The sequence below is a fragment of the Pseudochaenichthys georgianus genome, chromosome 15 (genome assembly GCF_902827115.2).
Source record: "Pseudochaenichthys georgianus chromosome 15, fPseGeo1.2, whole genome shotgun sequence".
Classification (NCBI taxonomy): Eukaryota; Metazoa; Chordata; class Actinopteri; order Perciformes; family Channichthyidae; genus Pseudochaenichthys; species Pseudochaenichthys georgianus.
The window spans coordinates 31,947,909-31,966,913 of record NC_047517.1 but is presented as its reverse complement, the minus strand read 5'-3'; the positions used below and the strand labels follow the sequence as shown (position 1 = coordinate 31,966,913).

General features: G+C 37.1%; 3 protein-coding genes across 4 annotated transcripts in view; 2 read left to right on the top strand and 1 right to left on the bottom strand.

Moving 5' to 3' along the window:
• The first annotated feature begins 750 nt into the window (after positions 1–750).
• Positions 751–5,406, top strand: cd74b (CD74 molecule, major histocompatibility complex, class II invariant chain b). 2 transcript variants are annotated; one of them, XM_034101434.2, is made up of 8 exons: positions 751–841; positions 1,016–1,102; positions 2,297–2,466; positions 2,563–2,633; positions 3,043–3,070; positions 3,215–3,427; positions 4,022–4,075; positions 4,346–5,406. In XM_034101434.2, the coding sequence occupies exons 2-7, from the start codon at positions 1,029–1,031 to the stop codon at positions 4,066–4,068; spliced, it is 603 nt and encodes a 200-aa protein (XP_033957325.1). In that variant the 5' UTR covers positions 751–841; positions 1,016–1,028; the 3' UTR covers positions 4,069–4,075; positions 4,346–5,406. The 2 variants fall into 2 exon arrangements, with proteins under 2 accessions (XP_033957325.1, XP_033957326.1); XM_034101435.2 differs by having other exon boundaries at positions 831–906.
• A 107-nt stretch (positions 5,407–5,513) lies between these two features.
• Positions 5,514–8,544, bottom strand: LOC117459782 (SLC35A4 upstream open reading frame protein-like). Its single transcript, XM_034100892.2, has 3 exons — positions 8,436–8,544; positions 7,602–7,700; positions 5,514–7,452 (listed from the first exon to the last, which is right to left on the bottom strand). Exons 1-3 carry the CDS (start codon positions 8,448–8,450, stop codon positions 7,255–7,257), a joined length of 312 nt encoding a protein of 103 aa, XP_033956783.1. The 5' UTR covers positions 8,451–8,544; the 3' UTR covers positions 5,514–7,254.
• Positions 8,545–13,252: 4,708 nt separating this feature from the next.
• The window catches only part of LOC117459292 (inactive phospholipase D5-like), an 87,410-nt gene continuing 81,657 nt past the window's right edge, over positions 13,253–19,005 (top strand). Inside the window, exon 1 of the mRNA XM_034100034.2 lies at positions 13,253–13,802. Within this exon, the coding sequence (XP_033955925.1) occupies positions 13,665–13,802 (138 nt within the window). The 5' untranslated portion in view covers positions 13,253–13,664. The remainder of the gene's footprint in view (positions 13,803–19,005) is intronic.

Below are 19,005 nucleotides of genomic sequence, written 5' to 3'. Positions count from 1 at the left end.
TAAAGGATGGCAGAAGACACTACACTACCCAGAATCCCCAGCTATCGTTTATTGTGCTCTGTTTGACAAACCCCGTTTTTTTCATGGATGTATAATAAGAACTTTTTTTCACCATTCATTCCAATTTCTCCCTGCAGAAAAAAAAACTTGGCCGAACTTCGTTTTATTCTCGGTGGAAAATGCCTATTTTAAATTTAGTTTGGCCATTAAAATGCGTTTTGATGTCATTTGATGCGAGAAATATGAGTTGTTATTTCAGATTATGTGAACGAAAACAGCCAAGACACATTTTGAGGGCAGAAAAATAATGTTATTAAGGGCTACAATGCTGTAGCTCCAAAGAAAAACAAGAACAAAAAGAAAAACAAGAAGATAGACTATTATTAATGTATTATTCATTTTAAATTGAAAAAATATTTCTACACCTCATAATAGCATAACAATATGAGGACACAAACACTGATATAGTAATGTATTAATACATAATGCATAACCAATGGTAGGCTACAGGAATCCTGTATTCCTTTATCTCACAGAGATAATCTGCTTCATAATCGTTACTGTGCTATTATTATCCAATTATAACAATGGTTTAGTTAAATACACATTTAAACCATATCAAGATACATGAAAGCATTGTAAACATCTAAACCGGCTGTTTCAATAGTGTCAGATATCTTTATACTCTACCCCTGGTAACAGATGATGCGTCACCATGAGGAACCAATCAGAAATTCAGTTTGAATAAAATTCAGTCAGACTTCTTGGTTATTCAAGTTGTCAGTGTTGGTTTTCCCCGCTTGTTACCTTCAGTTCATTTTTTCTGTACGCAGTATTAAAGGTAAGAACTCTTTGATTTCTGTCATTGATATTAGTGAAACAGCTTGGAACTTGACCTTACTTAAGGTATAATTTATGTGCGTGTGCTTACTGTAAGTGTGTGTTTTTTTTAAGTATTCAACATCCTATTCTTTGTGTTAAAAAATGTGGGGATATGTTTGTGTGTGTTTACAAGTTTGTGTGTGAGGATGCCGAACTCTGAGATCCAAAACCAGTCTCTTCTGCCAGCCCCCACCCAGCAGGCCGAGATCAATGGACAGGGGTAAGCATTTATATGTACCTGTTTTTCTATCTTTATGTGGTCCAAACACTACCAAGGGACCAAAAAGCAGGTCCCCACCAAGTAAACTATTTATTGTTATTCTTTTCTCGATACTTCCATACCATAGGTGTTGTGTTATATACTCACAAAGATAGAACAACTATTGAGTGACTAAGAAAAATGATAGTAAGTAATATTACCTTTCACAATGTCAGAAGCTTAATTGAACTAAAGTTTAAACTGTTTGGACCAAACCATAACAGTGAGTGGTATTTTGTTTTGACCCATTTACTACAAAAAATGTATTTTTATTTACAGATGTGTAAATAACAGCGCTCTCCTTCAAATTGTAATGTATATTTTCTATCCTCCAATCAGTTATTGATTTATTTTTGTCCTAATTTAACTTAATTAGCAGGCTCTTGAAAGTTGGTTAATTAGTGTAATACATCGCATTGATCATGTAGAGTAGACAGACTTGTCTAATATGTTAGCGTTTACAAAAACATTACCAAACAATACCTTCTTTCTTACTGTCCTAATGTGCACAATGTAGTGACTGCTTTTTCATCTTTTGTTTTCTTTATTATGTTCTCTATATTTTATATGTGTGTGTTATGTGTTATGTGTAACGTTGCTGCCTTCTTGGCCAGGTCAGCATTGAAAATGAGATTTTATCTCAATGCTTTTATCTGGTTAAATAAAGGTTACATTATAAAAAAATACACATAGCCTATCAGTTCGATTTTAAAGCAGACTCAAAGAGGACATGACATTTAAAGTAATGGGAATTTCCAAAAAAGGCATTGGTGTGAGCTTAAAAAAAGAGAAACGGCAGATACAGAAACATGCACTCAACTGTCTGCTTGGTACCAGCTGATGCAATGTTTAAGGTATGGCAGAGGTTCCTGTTTCAGGTTCTGTGATTGTCTTCAATGTTCCTCTTTCTTAGCATTCTCATTCACGTTGTCACTTTTCCTATCTCTTCTAACTGTCTCTCTTCCACCAAGGGATTTTGTCTGATCTCTTTGTCAGTAACATATAACATATCAGTATTTCCCCTTTTTCTTTTCTTTAATCTTAAAGTCATTATCAGGGAAATGTTAGAAACTTTTACTACATGTCATTTTTTCTAACCAAATAAAAAATGTATTCCCTCTCCACTTCCCTCATATTTTCCTTCGTGCATTCCAGTGTCCGCCCCTCCCGAGCCTATAAGGTGGCCGGGTTGACCCTGTTGGCCTGCGTCCTGATTGTGGGCCAGGCGACGATCGCCTACTTCCTCTTCAGTCAGCAGGGTGACATCAAGTCTCTGAAGGTGCAGAATGAAAACCTGAACTCAAAACTGAGTAATGGAAGATCTGGTGAGGAAAATCTAAAGAAACGTTACTCAGCAGAATGTATTATTACATTTATTATGTCTTAAATGTAACATGCACTGTTTCTCTTTCTGTCTGCAGTTGCTGGTTCTGTGCGGATGCACATCCCCATGAACGCCTTTCCCAAAATGTTGGATCTGACCGCTGAGGAGGTAAACAAAATGAAAAAAATAAGCCATTTCATGAGGTTGGCGACTGATATAATCAATGCTACAGTTTTGTTTTTAGATAAACATTACCAAACACTTCTGATATGGAGCCTTTCGATTTGTTTTGTCAAGCAGGACACTGAAAATAGACTTCTCAGTGCAATCAGATGAATCTGTGGCGTTTTTCTATAGCACTGTTTTGTTAGGCATCTTACATGATGACAATTATGACAATATCTAGACAAATATGCCACATTTTATTGGCTAATTCCAAACAATAAACCTTAACCATTTCATCAGTGGGCCTGAACATGCAAGTATATTTTATTAAACATATGGTTTGATTTAAAAATTACAGTGACTCTTATGTTTTTGTATTGTTTCTCAATATCCTTCACTGATTTTATTGCAGGACTCCACCGAAGTCCAAGAAAAGAAAGGTATGTTCTGTTTGTATTCACTTTGTATAAATAGTGTATCATATAGTAAATAGGGATACAGTCTATGGTGTATTTATCTCCACATTAGAAGACAATGATTACATGTGCTTATAGTTACATTACCTCCTCTCCATCCTCTCCCAGTCCCTAGTGAGGCCACTCAGTGCCACTTGGAGGCGGCAGGTGTGAAACCTGTTGAGATTCCAGATTTCCAACCAGATTGTGACGAGCGCGGCCTCTACCGTGCGCAGCAGTGCTTTCTGGAGAGCTGTTGGTGTGTGGACACGGCTACTGGCCAAGAGATCTCTGGATCTCTGACCAAAGGACTAGCTAGCTGCGATGCACCGGTCTTCACTGGTGAGACAAGATAACTGCTCTTGAAGTCAGATTGAGAGTAGAGGGTTTTTTTGGTCATTTGACTCACCTAAGGAATAATTTATGTGAAGTTTTGAGACAGAGTTTTATTTTTTGTATTCTCGTTTTTTGCTCATTTATGAAGTAGTTTGAATAAATAACCTGTTTGTGAGTAATTTTACAGCAATATGAGAGCTTGTATTCATGGAAAATAAGATAAATTCCACTCTGGCAAAACTAATCACCAGCACCCAACAAACACGTTTTCTCCATATTGCATATTGTAGATTTAAAATTGCTGTTGTGTTTTAATGTTATTATAAATCATATCAGCCCTACTTATTTGTTTATAGTTAGTAGGTTAATCTCAAAAGCTCAGAATTTTAGGCAACATATCAGTTAAATCCTTATAATTATCATTTCAAATGAAATATTGCACTTAATTATATAGGAAAAAACAATATCTATGTTTTTTATTGTGATCCAGATCTGAATGTAGATTTAAAATATCTAAATATTTGTAATACTTAAAAAAGTATTATCTCTGTATACTGATTTAAGCTACAAAGTAAATGACACATACGTTTTCTCTCGTAGCAGGCAGCAGGGTCAGAATGATGCGTATGCCTGATGTAGCTGCCTGATCCTGAGGTGAGTTCACATACAGTGCCCCACATTCTGCATTAATATACGTTATATCTGTAAACAGTACTGTATTTAGAATGTGATTAATCAGTATACCTATCTTTGCAAACGTTTCAATGCTGTTTAATTCAGTCCAATCAAGAACTGTTTTTTCAGACCTTGAATATTTAAATACTTTTAGATAGGGGTTTACATACAGTTCAATTTAAGATTTACCAATAATACCAAGTCATGTTCCTTTAAATAATTATGTTTCTCTTTCCTGGGTAACTGAAGCGGATGAAATCTCCTCCCGAGATGAGCGACAGTTCAACTCCAAATCAAGACAATTTGACATATCTATCCACTTTTAATCACCATCATAGCTGTAGTACTTGATAAGCTAATTGTGTTTTATGTACTGCTTACAAAATAATTACCATGTATCTGCTTGCTATCATCTAATCCAGGGGTGTCAATCTCAAGACCTTGCAAAGAATATAATATGTTTATTATACGGTTACATGGGGATTTACAGAAGCACGTTGCCCATAAACTACGTGTCCCACAATGCATCTCAAATTTGACTTTTATCCTAGAATTTGACTTTTTCTCAGAATTATATTTTCTTTTCTTCAAAATGTTAGTTTTTTTTTTAAATGTAATTTTTTTTTTTTAAATGTCACTTCTTCTTTTTTTTGTTTTTCCAGAATGTGGCGTGTCTTTTTAAATAATGTTGTGACACTCACTGAAGAGACTTGCAATTATTTGCCCTAGACTTCTGCTTTCAGACGCAGTTAATTATGAAGTTATTAGCCTATCCGATAATAATCCAATGTAGAGGCAATCATGTAATATAATACATTATTTTATATATATTACATATATGTATTTTTATATAGTCTTAAAGTTACAACCGGCCCTTTGAGTGCAATCATGCTGATGAGGCCCACGATGAAATTTAGTTTGACACCCCTGATCTAACCAGTTTTTTTGCTACTCAGCTACAGCCAATATTATATTGACGTTTGCTATTGATTGCAAATTATGTTTTTTAAAATAACTTATTATGTTAAGGATTTTAATAAGCATGTTATATTTTAAAATATATAAATGTTGTTTTATTCAGATTTTGTTCCATTTTGGTTTAAAAGTTTATAAAGACATTTTTTGATTTTTGGGATTACAATCCTTGTCACTTGGATCTTGAACGTTTGGCCAAAGTAATTAAATTGTTATTAAAAATATTGACACTCTTTAGGGCTATTAGAAACCAGGAATACTCAACTTATGAGACGATTGTAAACTGTATTCGTCCCATGTATTTGAACAAACGAAATAAAACTCTTAAAGATCAATTATGTTGTTTTCTTTTATAATATAACAAAGGAATTTCAAACTGAGTGAAAACCCATGACAAATAGACAAGACACTGAGGTTAGTCAGCGAAATAAAGCATCATCAGTTGAAGTGTTATATTGTATTTTCCAAAACATATCAAATGTTGGCAAGAGAAAACATGCAAAAAGGTAACATACAAGAAATGAAGTAACATGCAATACAATGAAAGCTACATAATGATTGTCAATAGGCACATTTTGTTTCTGTGTTACAGTTATAAATACAGTTAACTTAGTTTTCTAATACTTACAAATGGCTTGTTTGTGTATTACTAGCCTGACTTATTTGGTTGTTGTTTACATAAGCATTGTGTGTACACTTAAACAGCAGCAAACAGTACCTGGGGTCATGTGAAAAAATCTCTTATTGGTTGGTTTAATGATGAATGAACAAAACCGTTTGCATCTGCAGGATAATCACCCAAGTGAAATAACACAATTAAGATTCCAGTTACTGTTATGGTGTTCTTCTGTGCTTTAGGTCTCTGGACTATTGACTAGCAACAACTGCTGTGTTTATGGATGTGATATTGACATGGATCCACATAATAGTTCCCACTTCCTTAAAACAACTTTCAAATGTATCTAAACCACAAGCAAACACCACATTCAAGTAAACATGTCATTATAACTTTGACAGGTTTTGATTTTTCTTGGACAAAAAACTAAATCATTGTTTTTTTATGAAACACAATGTAACAACATTCCCAATTGTTTAATTAAGTGCAAAATATCAACTAGTTTCCAGCATATGAATAGTCTGCCAAACTCTATCAAGAAAGGCTATTGCACAGATGGCATGAGATGAAAATATCAAGTCCAGACCAAAGTAGGCACTCTTAATATATATGTTACATAAAATACTTTAGCAAACATTTCCTGCTTTGTTAAAACCCTCAAGTGCAATAACAACTACATATTTAAAAACCAATTTAACTTTGGCATACATTTGTATCTAAATAGTGTAAGTACAGGAACAAATCTGACCTTTTTACGCAGTGCAAGGTGGAAAATATATAGAGAAAGAAAAAATTATTTTAACGGAGCGTGCCATTTTTGGAGTCTAAAGTATTTTGTTCATAAACCTCTCCAAAAGATTAGGACTATTGTTTAACACATTTTGAACTAGAACAATATGGAGAGGTGTTATGTCCATGGAAAAACAAAAGGTTTTGACAAGTTAACACTAAAGAGCAGCACTTTTAAATGCTCTATCATGCCTGAGTAAAGATATGCAAATTAGTATTGACTGATATAAAAGATATCTGCCCACTAGAGGGCGAAAGAGGACATCAAATACCTCTTGTGGGGAGTCAACAATCTAAATCTCTCATTATGCATCCATAAAACTTCAGATAGCAAATGGGGTGGAGAAAGGGTGGAGGACCGAATTCAGCTATAGCAGTTGATATGATTCCCTTACATTTACATTTTAATTATGGACCATATTAGAGGGAAAAATGGGGTCTCCTGCTTTAATTAACTGAATCCCTTTTCACACGCTTCTTATATGCTCGATCTATTACAGAATGTATGTCAGTCATCTATTCTCCATACTCAAGTACCTTAACAAAAGTTCAGATCAACTGAATCAGAAGAATTATTAAAATAATCACCTTACTCTATACGTTGGCTTACTACTATAACATTGTACTATTCAATCATCCTTGTGGAAGGTGGAAAAAAATAACTATTGAAGAATTCGTAACTTTTGAAATATATGTCTGTTCCCGTATGTGGCTCAAAGAGCACCCTCTGCTTGTAGATGTCTCTTCTCCTGCTCTTCTTAGTTGTATTCCTCTCTTATTATTTGCTTCCTCCTTTTAGTTTGCTTATGTAGTCTCTGACGGTGGTTTCAATGTTGGGAACGGCATAATTTTGTGCTGCAAATATTCCTGTGCACGTCCCAACGGCAACACCAAACAACGGTGAAGAGCGTAGCCTTGCAACAACGTACCCGGCCAGAAAACCCTTCAGGAAAGGAGAGGCCAGCAGACTGCCTCCCTAGGGGAAAAGGAGAAGAGAGATTAGACCTGGTACTAGGTAGTCAGACCTGTGGTTTAATCTCTAATTCTAGATACCGTTTATGTTGTTTATAACTGCCAGACCTGTGAGCAAAATGTAAGGGATGTAAATGTCTGTGTGAGCCTTACCGGAGGGACACCAGCCTGTATTTCATCCTCCATCCGTCTCTGAATGTCTTCCAGCTGGTCCTTCAGCTCCACCAGGTCCTTGAGCTGGCCCAGAGGACCCTGCACACACAGACACAAACAAAAAGGTTTCATTTTGTTGACAAGTGGATTCTAAAACATAGACATTTAGATTTGATTGTATATTTTCAAAGACAAACATAACAGGAAAAACAGCAAAACAAGGACAAGGCTCAAACACATACAAAACACAACATAGTTTACTTGAAAGCAACTTGATATTACTATCAAAGAATTAAGCACAGATCTATGACTTATCAAAACCAGTAAGCCTATATTAGATTTATGTCGTTTTCTAGTGTATGAGGTTTTCCTGATCATTCACTCATTCACAATTCTATCATTTAAGTAACGTTGATTGATTTACCTCCACAGCAAGTAAGGCTAACTTTAGCAACAATATATACATACATATATAGCTACTTTAGCGATATATTTACATTAGTAGTTCGCCATTGCTTCATTCTTTCTTTTAATACAACGTATTAAGGTTTCATGTGTTTACGACACACTTAATATGTTTAAAACACACATCTGATATATTTGGCGTTCGCATAATTATATCCATATAGCTAGTTTACACAACTAGCCAAATACTTAGCATTTGGGTAAATGCTAACTAAGCTAAGCTAACCAACACCAGTTACAAACTGTTCTCCGTCACAAGCTCGCATTAGCAGCTAACGTTAATGTATGACTGCTGACTGACTGATTAATGCAGTTTATAATAATAATATATTGACATGAAAGAAAAGTTAGAAAGTTTAAAACTCCGACCTTGTCATCTGCCATGTTCCACTGTCAGATGATACCAGTCTTCTTCTATTTGTTTTTGCTGCTGCTCTGTTGAAAAGGAATCATACTGCCCTCCACTGGATACTCATAAACATTAACCATTACCATTACACTTTCATGATGTACAGTCGTAGGCCATACAAATAAAATAATATTGTATGTGTGGAATGTGTGTCAGCATTATGATAATAGGATGAGCTTTCAAAATGTGTTTCCACAGTTAAAACCAGTGGACCATAGTTGTAATGTTTATTAAGAAAGTATATGTAAATGATCAGAAATAAGAAGAAAGAATTCCTTTATTAGTCCAACAGTGGTAAAATGTAGTGTTACAGCAAAAGTGGCATAGCAGATGTAAAAGGCAAGCAATAATAAAGAGTAGGCTAACTTATTCAATATAGAGAAGAAAGGCACACATAATACAATTAAAATAAAGCCAAATTAGTTCACAACCATGGCTAAAAATGTGTAGCATAAGCAACATATTAAGGTAAAATATGATACATAAGTAAATATGCTTAGCAAAGCACATCCTGCAACACTGGCAGTTTTCCCACATCCATTCACTCATGATTAAACTGTTAGTAATCTCACACATTGCAGTAACATGCTACATGTATAAATCCAACACTTTTTCAATTCAATCTCATTCAAAGTGGCTTGTAAATATAGGAAACAAAGTTGCCAAAGCATCAAAATACAAATGTACAAAATACTAATAATATGAATATTACCACATACAAACCCCCATATATTCTGAATCCTAGCTGAAAGAGGAAGATGAGAAGAAACAATCCAATTAACTCTTGTTTCTTCTGCAATCTGAGTCTTTTACTTACTGCTGCTAGAGAGTCTGCATGAGAGCACAGCTGATGAGACCCTCAGAGAGCGGGAGGAAAAAGTGTGAGAGAGAATTGAAGTAAATAATTAGAGAGACTAAAGAGTGACATTTCAAGGAAGGAATAAGATATTCATTAATCAGAGCTGAAAATATGCACTATTCTGTAACCATCACTTTAATAACCCACTCCCAAATGAAGAAAGATTGTAAGGAAGCAAGTATGTGTTTTCTGTAAAAAAAATAGAATGACACCATTTTACTGATTAAATGGATTGAGATGCAATTACCTCTTGTTTAATGGTCGCATAAAAAAGTGTGATTCGCAGAGTGTGTGAAAGTGAGCCAAATGTCAAAGCTTGGAGAGACAGGAGGCATGCTTAGAAATATGGATAAAGAAAGTATTTAGCATAGTTCAAAAGAGGGATTGCCATATATAAGAAAGCTATAAAAAAGAAACAGAAACAAAATACTTTGGCTCATTTTGAAAGATTGTTAAGACATAATTGGCTTGGTTATTTTTTCTGCAGCACTTTGATTTTCTTCATATTCAGCTGCAGGATAGGTGTTAACCTTTCATTATTATGTATTTTCACAGAACCAACCTGATATTTTCACCACATATTTTAATGGTCTGTTCAGGGTGGGATAAAACAGTCTTTTGCAGTTACATGAGATGAAACACCGCTCACACAGCAGGCGCTTTAAAGCAGGAGGAAGCGATGGAGGTAAGGCGTCTCTGATCTACAAAGCTGTTGACAGTTTAGGGGATTTATTGATTTTGGCTGAGGCACATTTGGCTGACTAATCTTTGGATGCCACTGTTGAAGAAAGGTCATTATAGCTGGTGCTGCAATCAACACAGCAATGTAATGTTAGGAAATGCGTATTCATATGAGAAAGATGTTTATGATAGATTGTTGACTTGCGTTAAGAAAAAGGATAACTGTACTTGAAATAAACAGTGAAGTTGTTGATTAAATGAAGCAAAAACAATACATAATTTTGACTTTTATAGCTCTGTGACTAAAGCTTCATGTATTATTAAACAAGCCCAAAATCATCTCATATATAATGAAACGGATTCATAATGCTCAAAGCAGCAATTGCAAGACTTGTTTGTGAAGAATTTTTTTTTTATAATCAAAGCCCCTCTGCACATCAGCTTCAGGACATAAAGGCAGTCTGCTTGGAAGATGTTGAGGAATAAAATCAAACGTTACTTTATAATGAGCGCACTGAGTTCATCTCACTGTACTCTAAATATGAGTTTGGTTTTTACAGGCAGTAAAGCAGCTAAGTAGGCGTCACAAAACACTCATCAACTCGTTCTCCACACTACCCCATTAAAATAGTTTTGCCATCTTGTTTTTCCATGTAATATAAATGGAAGACAACTTAAAGTCATTCATCGTGCATCCGTGTGTTGACAACAAATACACTTTGAACATTGGAGAAGATGCTCTCGATTGACAGAGAATTTAAGTAAGTGGTTTTGATAAGCATCCTTGAGTATGACATGAGTCATAGTTATTCTATTCAGCTTCAGCAGAAATACTGTAGTTAGATGGACTGTTAACTACTTTTGAATACTGAAAACAAAGTATATATTGACTGATCATTTCCCGATTGAAATTGAATGTGACCAGCTTTCTCAAGAGATCCAAGATGTGCAGTTTGTTTCTTTCTCATTTAACAAAATAATAGTGATAACAAATTATACTCTATGTTATGTCACAACCCCATATGATAAGAATTACACTTACCCGGAATTCATAATGTACTTATATGTGAGCATAAAGAGGAAAAGGGGCATACTGTAAAAAACGCAACTGATATGTTGTAGATATTATTGATAATTTTTGTATTACCTGGTATGTAAACAAACTGCCCCCCTGTTATTATAGTTTCATAACCTGTGTCCTGCCTCAGGCGAGCTACTGCATTGCAATGTGTGTGTAGGATGTATAGATTGTATACATTGTGCTTCTGGTTTTAATGTGCTTCACTGCATATTATTTATTATAAAACTTATTTCTGATATAAAAGCTCTTCACAAATCAAAATGTAAACCCTGCCAGAAGATGTGATACACGGCTCAGATGTGAAAGGCTTTTAGAGTGTTCAATGTTTATGTGCACTGAGTTGGCTCGTTCTCTCATTAACCGTTCAGTATTCAGCGGGCGTTTCCTCCGAATGCCCGGATACAGTGCACTCAGCTGGCAGACATGTGATTGGACTTTGTTAAAGGACTGTTTGAAAGTGCATGACTCAGCATTGTTGAGACAAAATACGGTGCCACCCAAACATGACATACAACAAGAAAGGAGGAGCACTGCGTTAATTAAAATATTGATTATTAGTCCCATTGATCAGACAAATTAGTAAAGCTAGATAATATTTATCTCCTCCAAGAGAGATTTTTACAGACCGTTGAGATGATAGAATAAAAGGTCACGTGTTATTGACTGTTGGGAAATTGATCTTCTATACACTAATTATTTTCAGACTGCATGTTAACTGTGGGGTCATTTGCAGTTCAGGCCCCCTTCATCTGATAGGAGGAGTCTCAAATCTCTGTATTACATGACTGAAAAAATACCATAATATATTAAGTTTTATGTACATAAAAAAACAAGCAAAATATGCAAACAAAAACCCTTGAGTATCCAGTTGCTCTGCTGACATATCTGCAAGTAAATAAGCAGCTGATGGTTCTATAGTCTCTTTTTTAATAAGAAGAATTAGGATATTCAAATGTTTATGGAAAATGACCCAATGTTTTTGTACTCAGGAAAATAACATAAATGTGATGTGATTTTATTCAACATGACTGGTGAAATGTGTTGAATTTTCCTCTTACTGCATATATTGGTTAATATAATTTCATATAATAGTCGCAGTATATTTTATTGCTGAAAGAGTCAAGGCATGCAATAATAATGGATTATTTCAATTCCTAGTTTGAGTTAAGATGCGCTGGCTGTTTTCCAATAATGATTCCAAAGTTTAGTGCGTGTGTGTTGTGTGTGTGTAAGGTGTAAGGTAAGGATAGGGAGGAACTGCAGCCTCACTGCACCACTCTGCTGAGATGTGCCATGGTGTGACTGTGTGTGTATGACTGCGTGTGTGTGCGTGTGTGTGTGTGTGTGTGTGTGTGTGTGTGTGTGTGTGTGTGTGTGTGTGTGTGTGTGTGTGTGTGTGTGTGTGTGTGTGTGTGTGTGTGTGTGTGTGTGTGTGTGTGTGTGTGTAGTCAGAGATGAATATGTGCTGTCAGGGATAGCACACTCAAAGGAAAGAGCAACACAACCGAATAAGCAAAAGGAAAAGACTACATTGTGCAGTTGGGAGTGGTGGAAAGAAAAAAACAGGAAGAAAGCAGCAACTTTGAAAGAAGGATAATTTGGCTACATATAGAAGGAGGACAGGAGTGATACAGTTTGAAAGCAGGAGGAGTGGCGGGGCTGAAAGGAGGAGAAAGAGTGAGAAAAATAGAGAGTGAGAAGTTCTTTTTGAGAGAGATGCAAGAATGGATCCAATGACTCAGTTGGCGGGGCGGCTTGTTCCACTTATGTCATTTTTGAATAGGAATCAGGATCTCAAATTGGGTTTTGTTGATTCATTTTGGAATGAAAGAAAACAAAAGATAACAACAACAAAAATGAATAAAAGTGAATTCAAGAATGTGCAACAAAATGATTAAGTAAAATAAATTCTTATTTTCATGAACATAAGAAAGTAAAGTAACATTTCAAAAGAAGTAATCAAATACAAATGGGGTCTTTCCTTCTGCGTTGACACACCATCAGCTTCAATCAAACCCTCTCCATCCCCTCTCTTCCTCTCTGTTTCCATACCCCTCCCTTCGTCTCTCTCCTCCTCCTCTTCCTCCCCACTCACACTCCCTCAGCGGGGAAGCCTGAATCAGTGGAAGCCCTGATCAGAGTCGCGGAGTCCCTGGTCTGCTGAGAGCTGGTCTGTGCTCTGCGAACCCATCAAGCCTCTGCAAACATCTTCTTATCATGCGAAGGTGAAGTCTTGCTCTCTGGAGGAACATTGGAAGAGGATTTCTTACAGCCTGTGGACATTTGTCAGTAGTGGTAAATACAGGGATGCTTCCACCTTATGAACAATGACTATGAAAGCTATGTGGAGATCCATTTAACAAATGTAAAGCTTCAAACCCTTTGAAAGCTTGCAGATTATTTATCTGGAAGAAAGTTGGACCCATCAGACAAATGGGATTTTGTTTCACCATTCACAGGGGAAGCTAAATGTATGAGATGCATCACAAAGAGGAAGAGTTTTCATCAGCTGTTGACGGGAGATCAACAAGTTAATTGATTGATTTGACTAAAACTAGTTGCAGGACGATGGCCGGTCTGGACATGAGGGGTCAGGGGTTAGGGCTGGGCATGATGGGGATGCCAGCTCGTTCCTTGATAACGGCCGTGCAGCAGAAGGAATATTCGGCCGGAGTCTGGCTCCGCAGGAAGGACAAACTGGAACACGTAAGTTCTGCGGACTGGAGCGGGGGACTGAGAAACAGATGGTGAAAAGCTGAAATGTTAGGACAAAAATGAGGGAGCTAAAACGACACTGAGTCGTTCAAATAAAATATAAATGTGATTTAAGTGGAATATGAAGTGAAAAAGTTTTGTATCAGTTGTTTAAGTAGAAAAATGTCACATTCATGCATTTTTCTCCACTTAACCCTTAAAAATATTTATTTGTGAATGTAAATATAGGCTTGTTCACTGGGGTTTAAAAGGAATTGCAAACATTACATTTTAAATGATTGGATAAAAAAAGAAAGGAAGAATGGGTGTAGGCACTAAATGTGATATTTGAGAGGAAATTGAAACTGATAACTGTAATGTTGGTATGGAGAAAGTGGGCCAAGTGTGGTTTGCAAGTGCTAGAAAATTAGGTTTGGTCAATGGTGGTAAGCCAGCAAATATGTATAATCCAATATGTTCAAGTATTTGCTGGTTCTAGCTTCCTTAGGATTTGGGGTTACTCTTTATTTCATATAATTTTGAATTGAACCTTTGTTTTATATCCTTCTCAATGAGGCATGCAGTTTCTAAATGTTTGATGTTGTGGGAGACCTCCTGTTGTTGCTGGAGGGACAAGCTGTTTTTCACCAAACACCTGGAACACTTTCTTTCGATAACAACAATCTATCATGTTACAAAGCATTGTAAGGATCTTGCACTCAAAACAGTATCAGAATGCTACACAGGGCTCTTACAGTACAGTAGGTGTAGACATTTAGCTTCGGGGGAAGGAATGGAAAAGGTGTGTGTTGAATATTTGATGTTGGAGAGGCACAGTGCCATGTCCAGAGAGCTGCTTCCTGTCTGCATAACCAGGGACGATGAATCAGCCTGTCGCCTTTCTGCAGACCTAAACACTCACACACAGCAATATTCAGCATAAATTAGCACACATTCAAACCCTACGAACTCTGTGCAGTTAGTTAACAACCTGAAATGATTTGCATTCTTCATTAAAGCTGTTAAATGATCATCACTCAAGTCAAAGTGTGTGTTTGCATCATCTGACTTTTTTTTAAACACACAAAAAACCTAATTATTGTGTAGCAAAAGATACAGTCTACACAAACAGTACATACTGTATAACGTCAGTGCAAGAGTTACCCATGCTGTCAAAGAGGATACATGGGGAGTTTGGAGGAGGACGAGGCACATTGAGTACCGCAGTTGAAGCAGCGTGATTTAAATCACAAGTTCAGCATCAACTTCAAAATCAGAGTCCCAAGAAATCCTGAAGTTAAGGGCCACAAAAAGACGAACACTTGTCATTTGAATGTTTCTCTTAAAGTCTAAACTGATTGCCCCTTAAAGCCTTATTTTTCTCTGAAATGTAAAAAGACTCTTTTTAAAGACAACCAGGGCTTTCTAAACATTACATATTTAAAGTGAATTGTTTCAATCAGCTTTTATGATGAATATAACTGTTATATTTAAGAGTGGCAAGAAAAATACAGCTGGATCCATTTCTGAGAATACAAGGTTTTACAATCCAGAATATAACTGATTAGTTAATTCTGAGAGGCTTTTTGGTATTAATAACAACCACTGTGGGTCCAAAACGGCATCCAATCTGCAGGTGAAAGTTATACATTATATAATAAATATTTACTATAATAGCAAGGTTTGCTTCAATCAAACATGGATACACCAATCAGTTCAAGCATTGGCGTTACTTAATGCCCTTTGCGGTGTGTAACGGTGGGTTGTCCCCAGTAGAAGGTTGACAATTATAAGAGAAATGTGATGGAAATCAGAAACAGTGTTCTTAGATCGCTCAGTCAGAAAGGCTTCATCAAAATGTGACAATGTAAGAAATATAAGATTTAAATACAACATCTGACTGTAGCCACTACAAACTTACCTAACAGAAAATGATATCGAGTTGACAGTGAATACTCAGTTCTGTTGAGACTTGCTGATCGTTATTGGACCTTCCTGTTCCATGAACCTATGCTGACTGATTGATTTCATCTAATGCGCAGTATTGTTACTGCGGTTGCTTTTCTAAAACTATGTTAAGTGCAGCTAAGTGGATATATGCCTTCAGCAGTCCTCGCTTAATGGCTGTATGTATACTTTAATGTAATTTTAGCATTGTTATGTACTTTGTAGTCAATAATGATAGCTTGTAATTCACCAGCTTGGTTTTCAAGTGCACATCGCAATGAGGGAAGTCGATCCAAAGCGTGTTCACTGTATGCTCTTCGGATGGCAGCAGCCGTCATACGGCATTTTAACTTTCATGGTGGCTGTCTTGATGTATAGACCCAGGTGTGTGGGAATGTTGGTCCGAACTGGAGGCCAATCAGGCTCTCTCTCCTTGAAATAAAGTCGTCTAAGAAGGTCATTTCATTTTGTCACATTTTTAGGAGACTATCAATCATGATGATGAAGACTGATGAAGGGAGTTAAGCATCGTTTTTTATTTGACTCAAACTGGAAACTGCAAAGGAATCAGCCAATGTTTGCCTTTTTAGTTTTAAATATATGATGTGAATATTTCAACACATAGCCTTTTGATTAGATTTATCCTGGTGCTTGTTGTTAACTATGGAATGAAAGCAAAACTGGAAAACATAAATTATCTTTTTAATCTATTTGGTATAAAATGGACAATCACAGAGACAAAGAATACAGTTTTTATTTGGAAAATAAGTAACTTTTTTAATTAACACAAAAAAAGTTGGTTAGCCATCACAGAACTTTCCGTAGGGCTACACCACAAGTAATCGCAGTATCAACATGTATTTTGATTTCTCAAATATTTAAAAAATGTTATGCAGTATGGATCAAATAACGCTTGAAGATTATGTCTTTTGGCTTAACCCGCCAATTAAATACAAAATCAAGGTCATGCCTTACCTCTGTGAAAAAAACCATCATAAAAACCTCCCATATTTCCATAAAACAGTATTTCCGATTGATTTGCAACTCTGCCCTTGATAGCCCGTTTTACCCAGAGATACTAACACAATGCTGTGGTTCACAAACTACAGATTTGCAGTGGACACATGCTCCTCTAAACTCTAGATTTTTATATCATATTTTCAGGCATTGAACAACCACAGTGATGAGTTTTTGGAGAGTTGAACAGCTGTCCCCTAGATGATCTTAAAGCACATCCCATTGTTACCTTTCAAAGCTACAGTTCCCTTTGATTAAGCATGGTTACTCCATAAAGTAGCTGCTTTAATGCTGCAAATCTCGGTCCATCTCTGTTATTCAGCAAAGACCAAGACTTTGTCTCCACTTTCAAAGCTGCACACACCTGCTTTTTCAGCTTAAGACGGACATGTTTTCATTTTTGTATTTCTGTCACTTTTAATTGGTGAGTTTATCTGACAGCTATTCAGCTGGGGGAAGCACTCACCTTAAGCTTTATGTAACTGTCTCGCAACACTCCCACTTATAGGCATTAAAATGCTTCCTTACAACGCCGTTAGGTAGCTTTGATCTTTCAATAAGACGTTCCAGTGTTATCGTTTCCTCTTCTTCGACATGGAAAAACACATCACTGTCAGTGTGATTGGTTAATTAAAGGTGTTTTCCCTTGCCCATTAGACAGGATGTTCTCTCTCTGTGTGATACATGGAAGACAGCCAGTACAAGCAGAGAGGACACTCTTTATTTCCTGCAGGGGCTGATTTAAGTTTGCCCAGCTCATAAATAAAGGACTTTTGGGTCATTTTGCCGAAAGTAGACAAGTACAAATTAATGTACTTATACATTTTGTGAGAGGTATATGTTGCTGGTGGCATAGCAAAACAAAATCTAAATGGATTGATTTATGTAAAGTGTTCAATACTAGGTTCCAATTAAATTGATGCTTGGGGTTTTTGGCTCCTTGTCTGACAGCTTGGCAGCATTGCAGCATTGTGCCCAGGCTTCTGGCTTTAATTAAAGTTTCTCTCCCTCCTTCTGTTTACTGCTACAAATGTGTGATGCTGCAGCTGTTCAGACATTTTAAAATCAGGATTCATTGGCTGTCACTTGCTAAACCAAATCACCAACATTGATGACAGGTATCAACGCTCTAACCTCCCTTACTGCTTTTTCAGTCAGCTTGAGGTTGTCACTTCAGCTACAGCAGGAGTGATGAACTATCATTTCAAACCGGAGAGACGTGATGTAAGAATTACATATTTATTGTTTACACGTCATATGAATGAAATGATTGCCATGATAATACAACAGGAGAATGTAATGGTGTTTGGCGATTAGGCCCCGGTTTGCAGGATAATCATTCAGGAGGGAAAGCACCGCTCCGATGAAATCCCCAGGGTCTAGACACTGGTGGTGGTGCTGAGTAGGTGAGACCGGTCTGAAGAAGGAAGGTTTAGCTTTGTCCTGGAGGAGACTGGAGGCGAGAGGGGTGGAGGCGAGTTGCGGTCATCTGCAAATGACAACTGACAGGGAGGAAGAGCAGGCATTTAAGGAATTTAGCATGTGCAGCTATTGGCTGCTGAGGGGTGACGCCCTCATATTTAATGAGGGGGGAAGGGAGCCATCGAGTGACGTGTAAATGACTCATGTTAGGTCTTCCTTATTGAACTTGCGCTAAGCTTCATATCCATCTGCAGTGTAGAAGTGTTTGTGCAAAAGGGACATATGGCGCATTGAAAAACGGTTTTACAAATAGTAGAAGTAACAAGCCCACAATGAAAGGATATGTCAGGTAGTGATGTTACGTATTGCGCCGAGGCTTCGGAGCGTGTCGAGTAATCCCCGAAGCTTTTTGTGAAGCCTGTATCGAGGCTTGTATCATTTTGGGCCAGTGACGTCATCGATGACAAACGAAGCCTCGCTGCCTGTCGATACCACGTGACTGCTTCACGAAGCGATTCAGATCGGTTGAACCACAACGCTCATAATGCCTCCTTGCTTGGTCTGGGCCGCTCAACGGTCAGTCTCACAATTGGTGTCAGAAGTGGGATTTTACCAAGTAAGGAGGTGAAAATTATGAGAGGAAAGAAGAGGGACCAAAGAGAGGAACCGCGGCTGGGGGTGGCTATGCCTGGAACGGACCAGGAGGCCACGGCTGTTGAGGCAGCAGGAGACGAGAGACACGCAGCAGGAGACGAGAGACAAGCAGGAGGAGCAGCGTTTGCAGGCCGAGGAGGCGGACCCGGACCCACGAGGAGTCGACAGAACCTGG

What these genes read in the sequence shown, in the direction of transcription:
- cd74b (XM_034101434.2), top strand. Translation starts at nt 1,029, where the DNA reads ATGCCGAACTCTGAGATCCAAAACCAGTCTCTTCTGCCAGCCCCCACC. An exon ending in GCCGAGATCAATGGACAGGG is followed by an intron (nt 1,103 to 2,296) that starts GTAAGCATTTAT and finishes CGTGCATTCCAG; the next exon opens with TGTCCGCCCCTCCCGAGCCT. An exon ending in ACTGAGTAATGGAAGATCTG is followed by an intron (nt 2,467 to 2,562) that starts GTGAGGAAAATC and finishes TTCTGTCTGCAG; the next exon opens with TTGCTGGTTCTGTGCGGATG.
- LOC117459782 (XM_034100892.2), bottom strand. An exon ending in TACAGGCTGGTGTCCCTCCG is followed by an intron (nt 7,453 to 7,601) that starts GTAAGGCTCACA and finishes CTTTTCCCCTAG; the next exon opens with GGAGGCAGTCTGCTGGCCTC.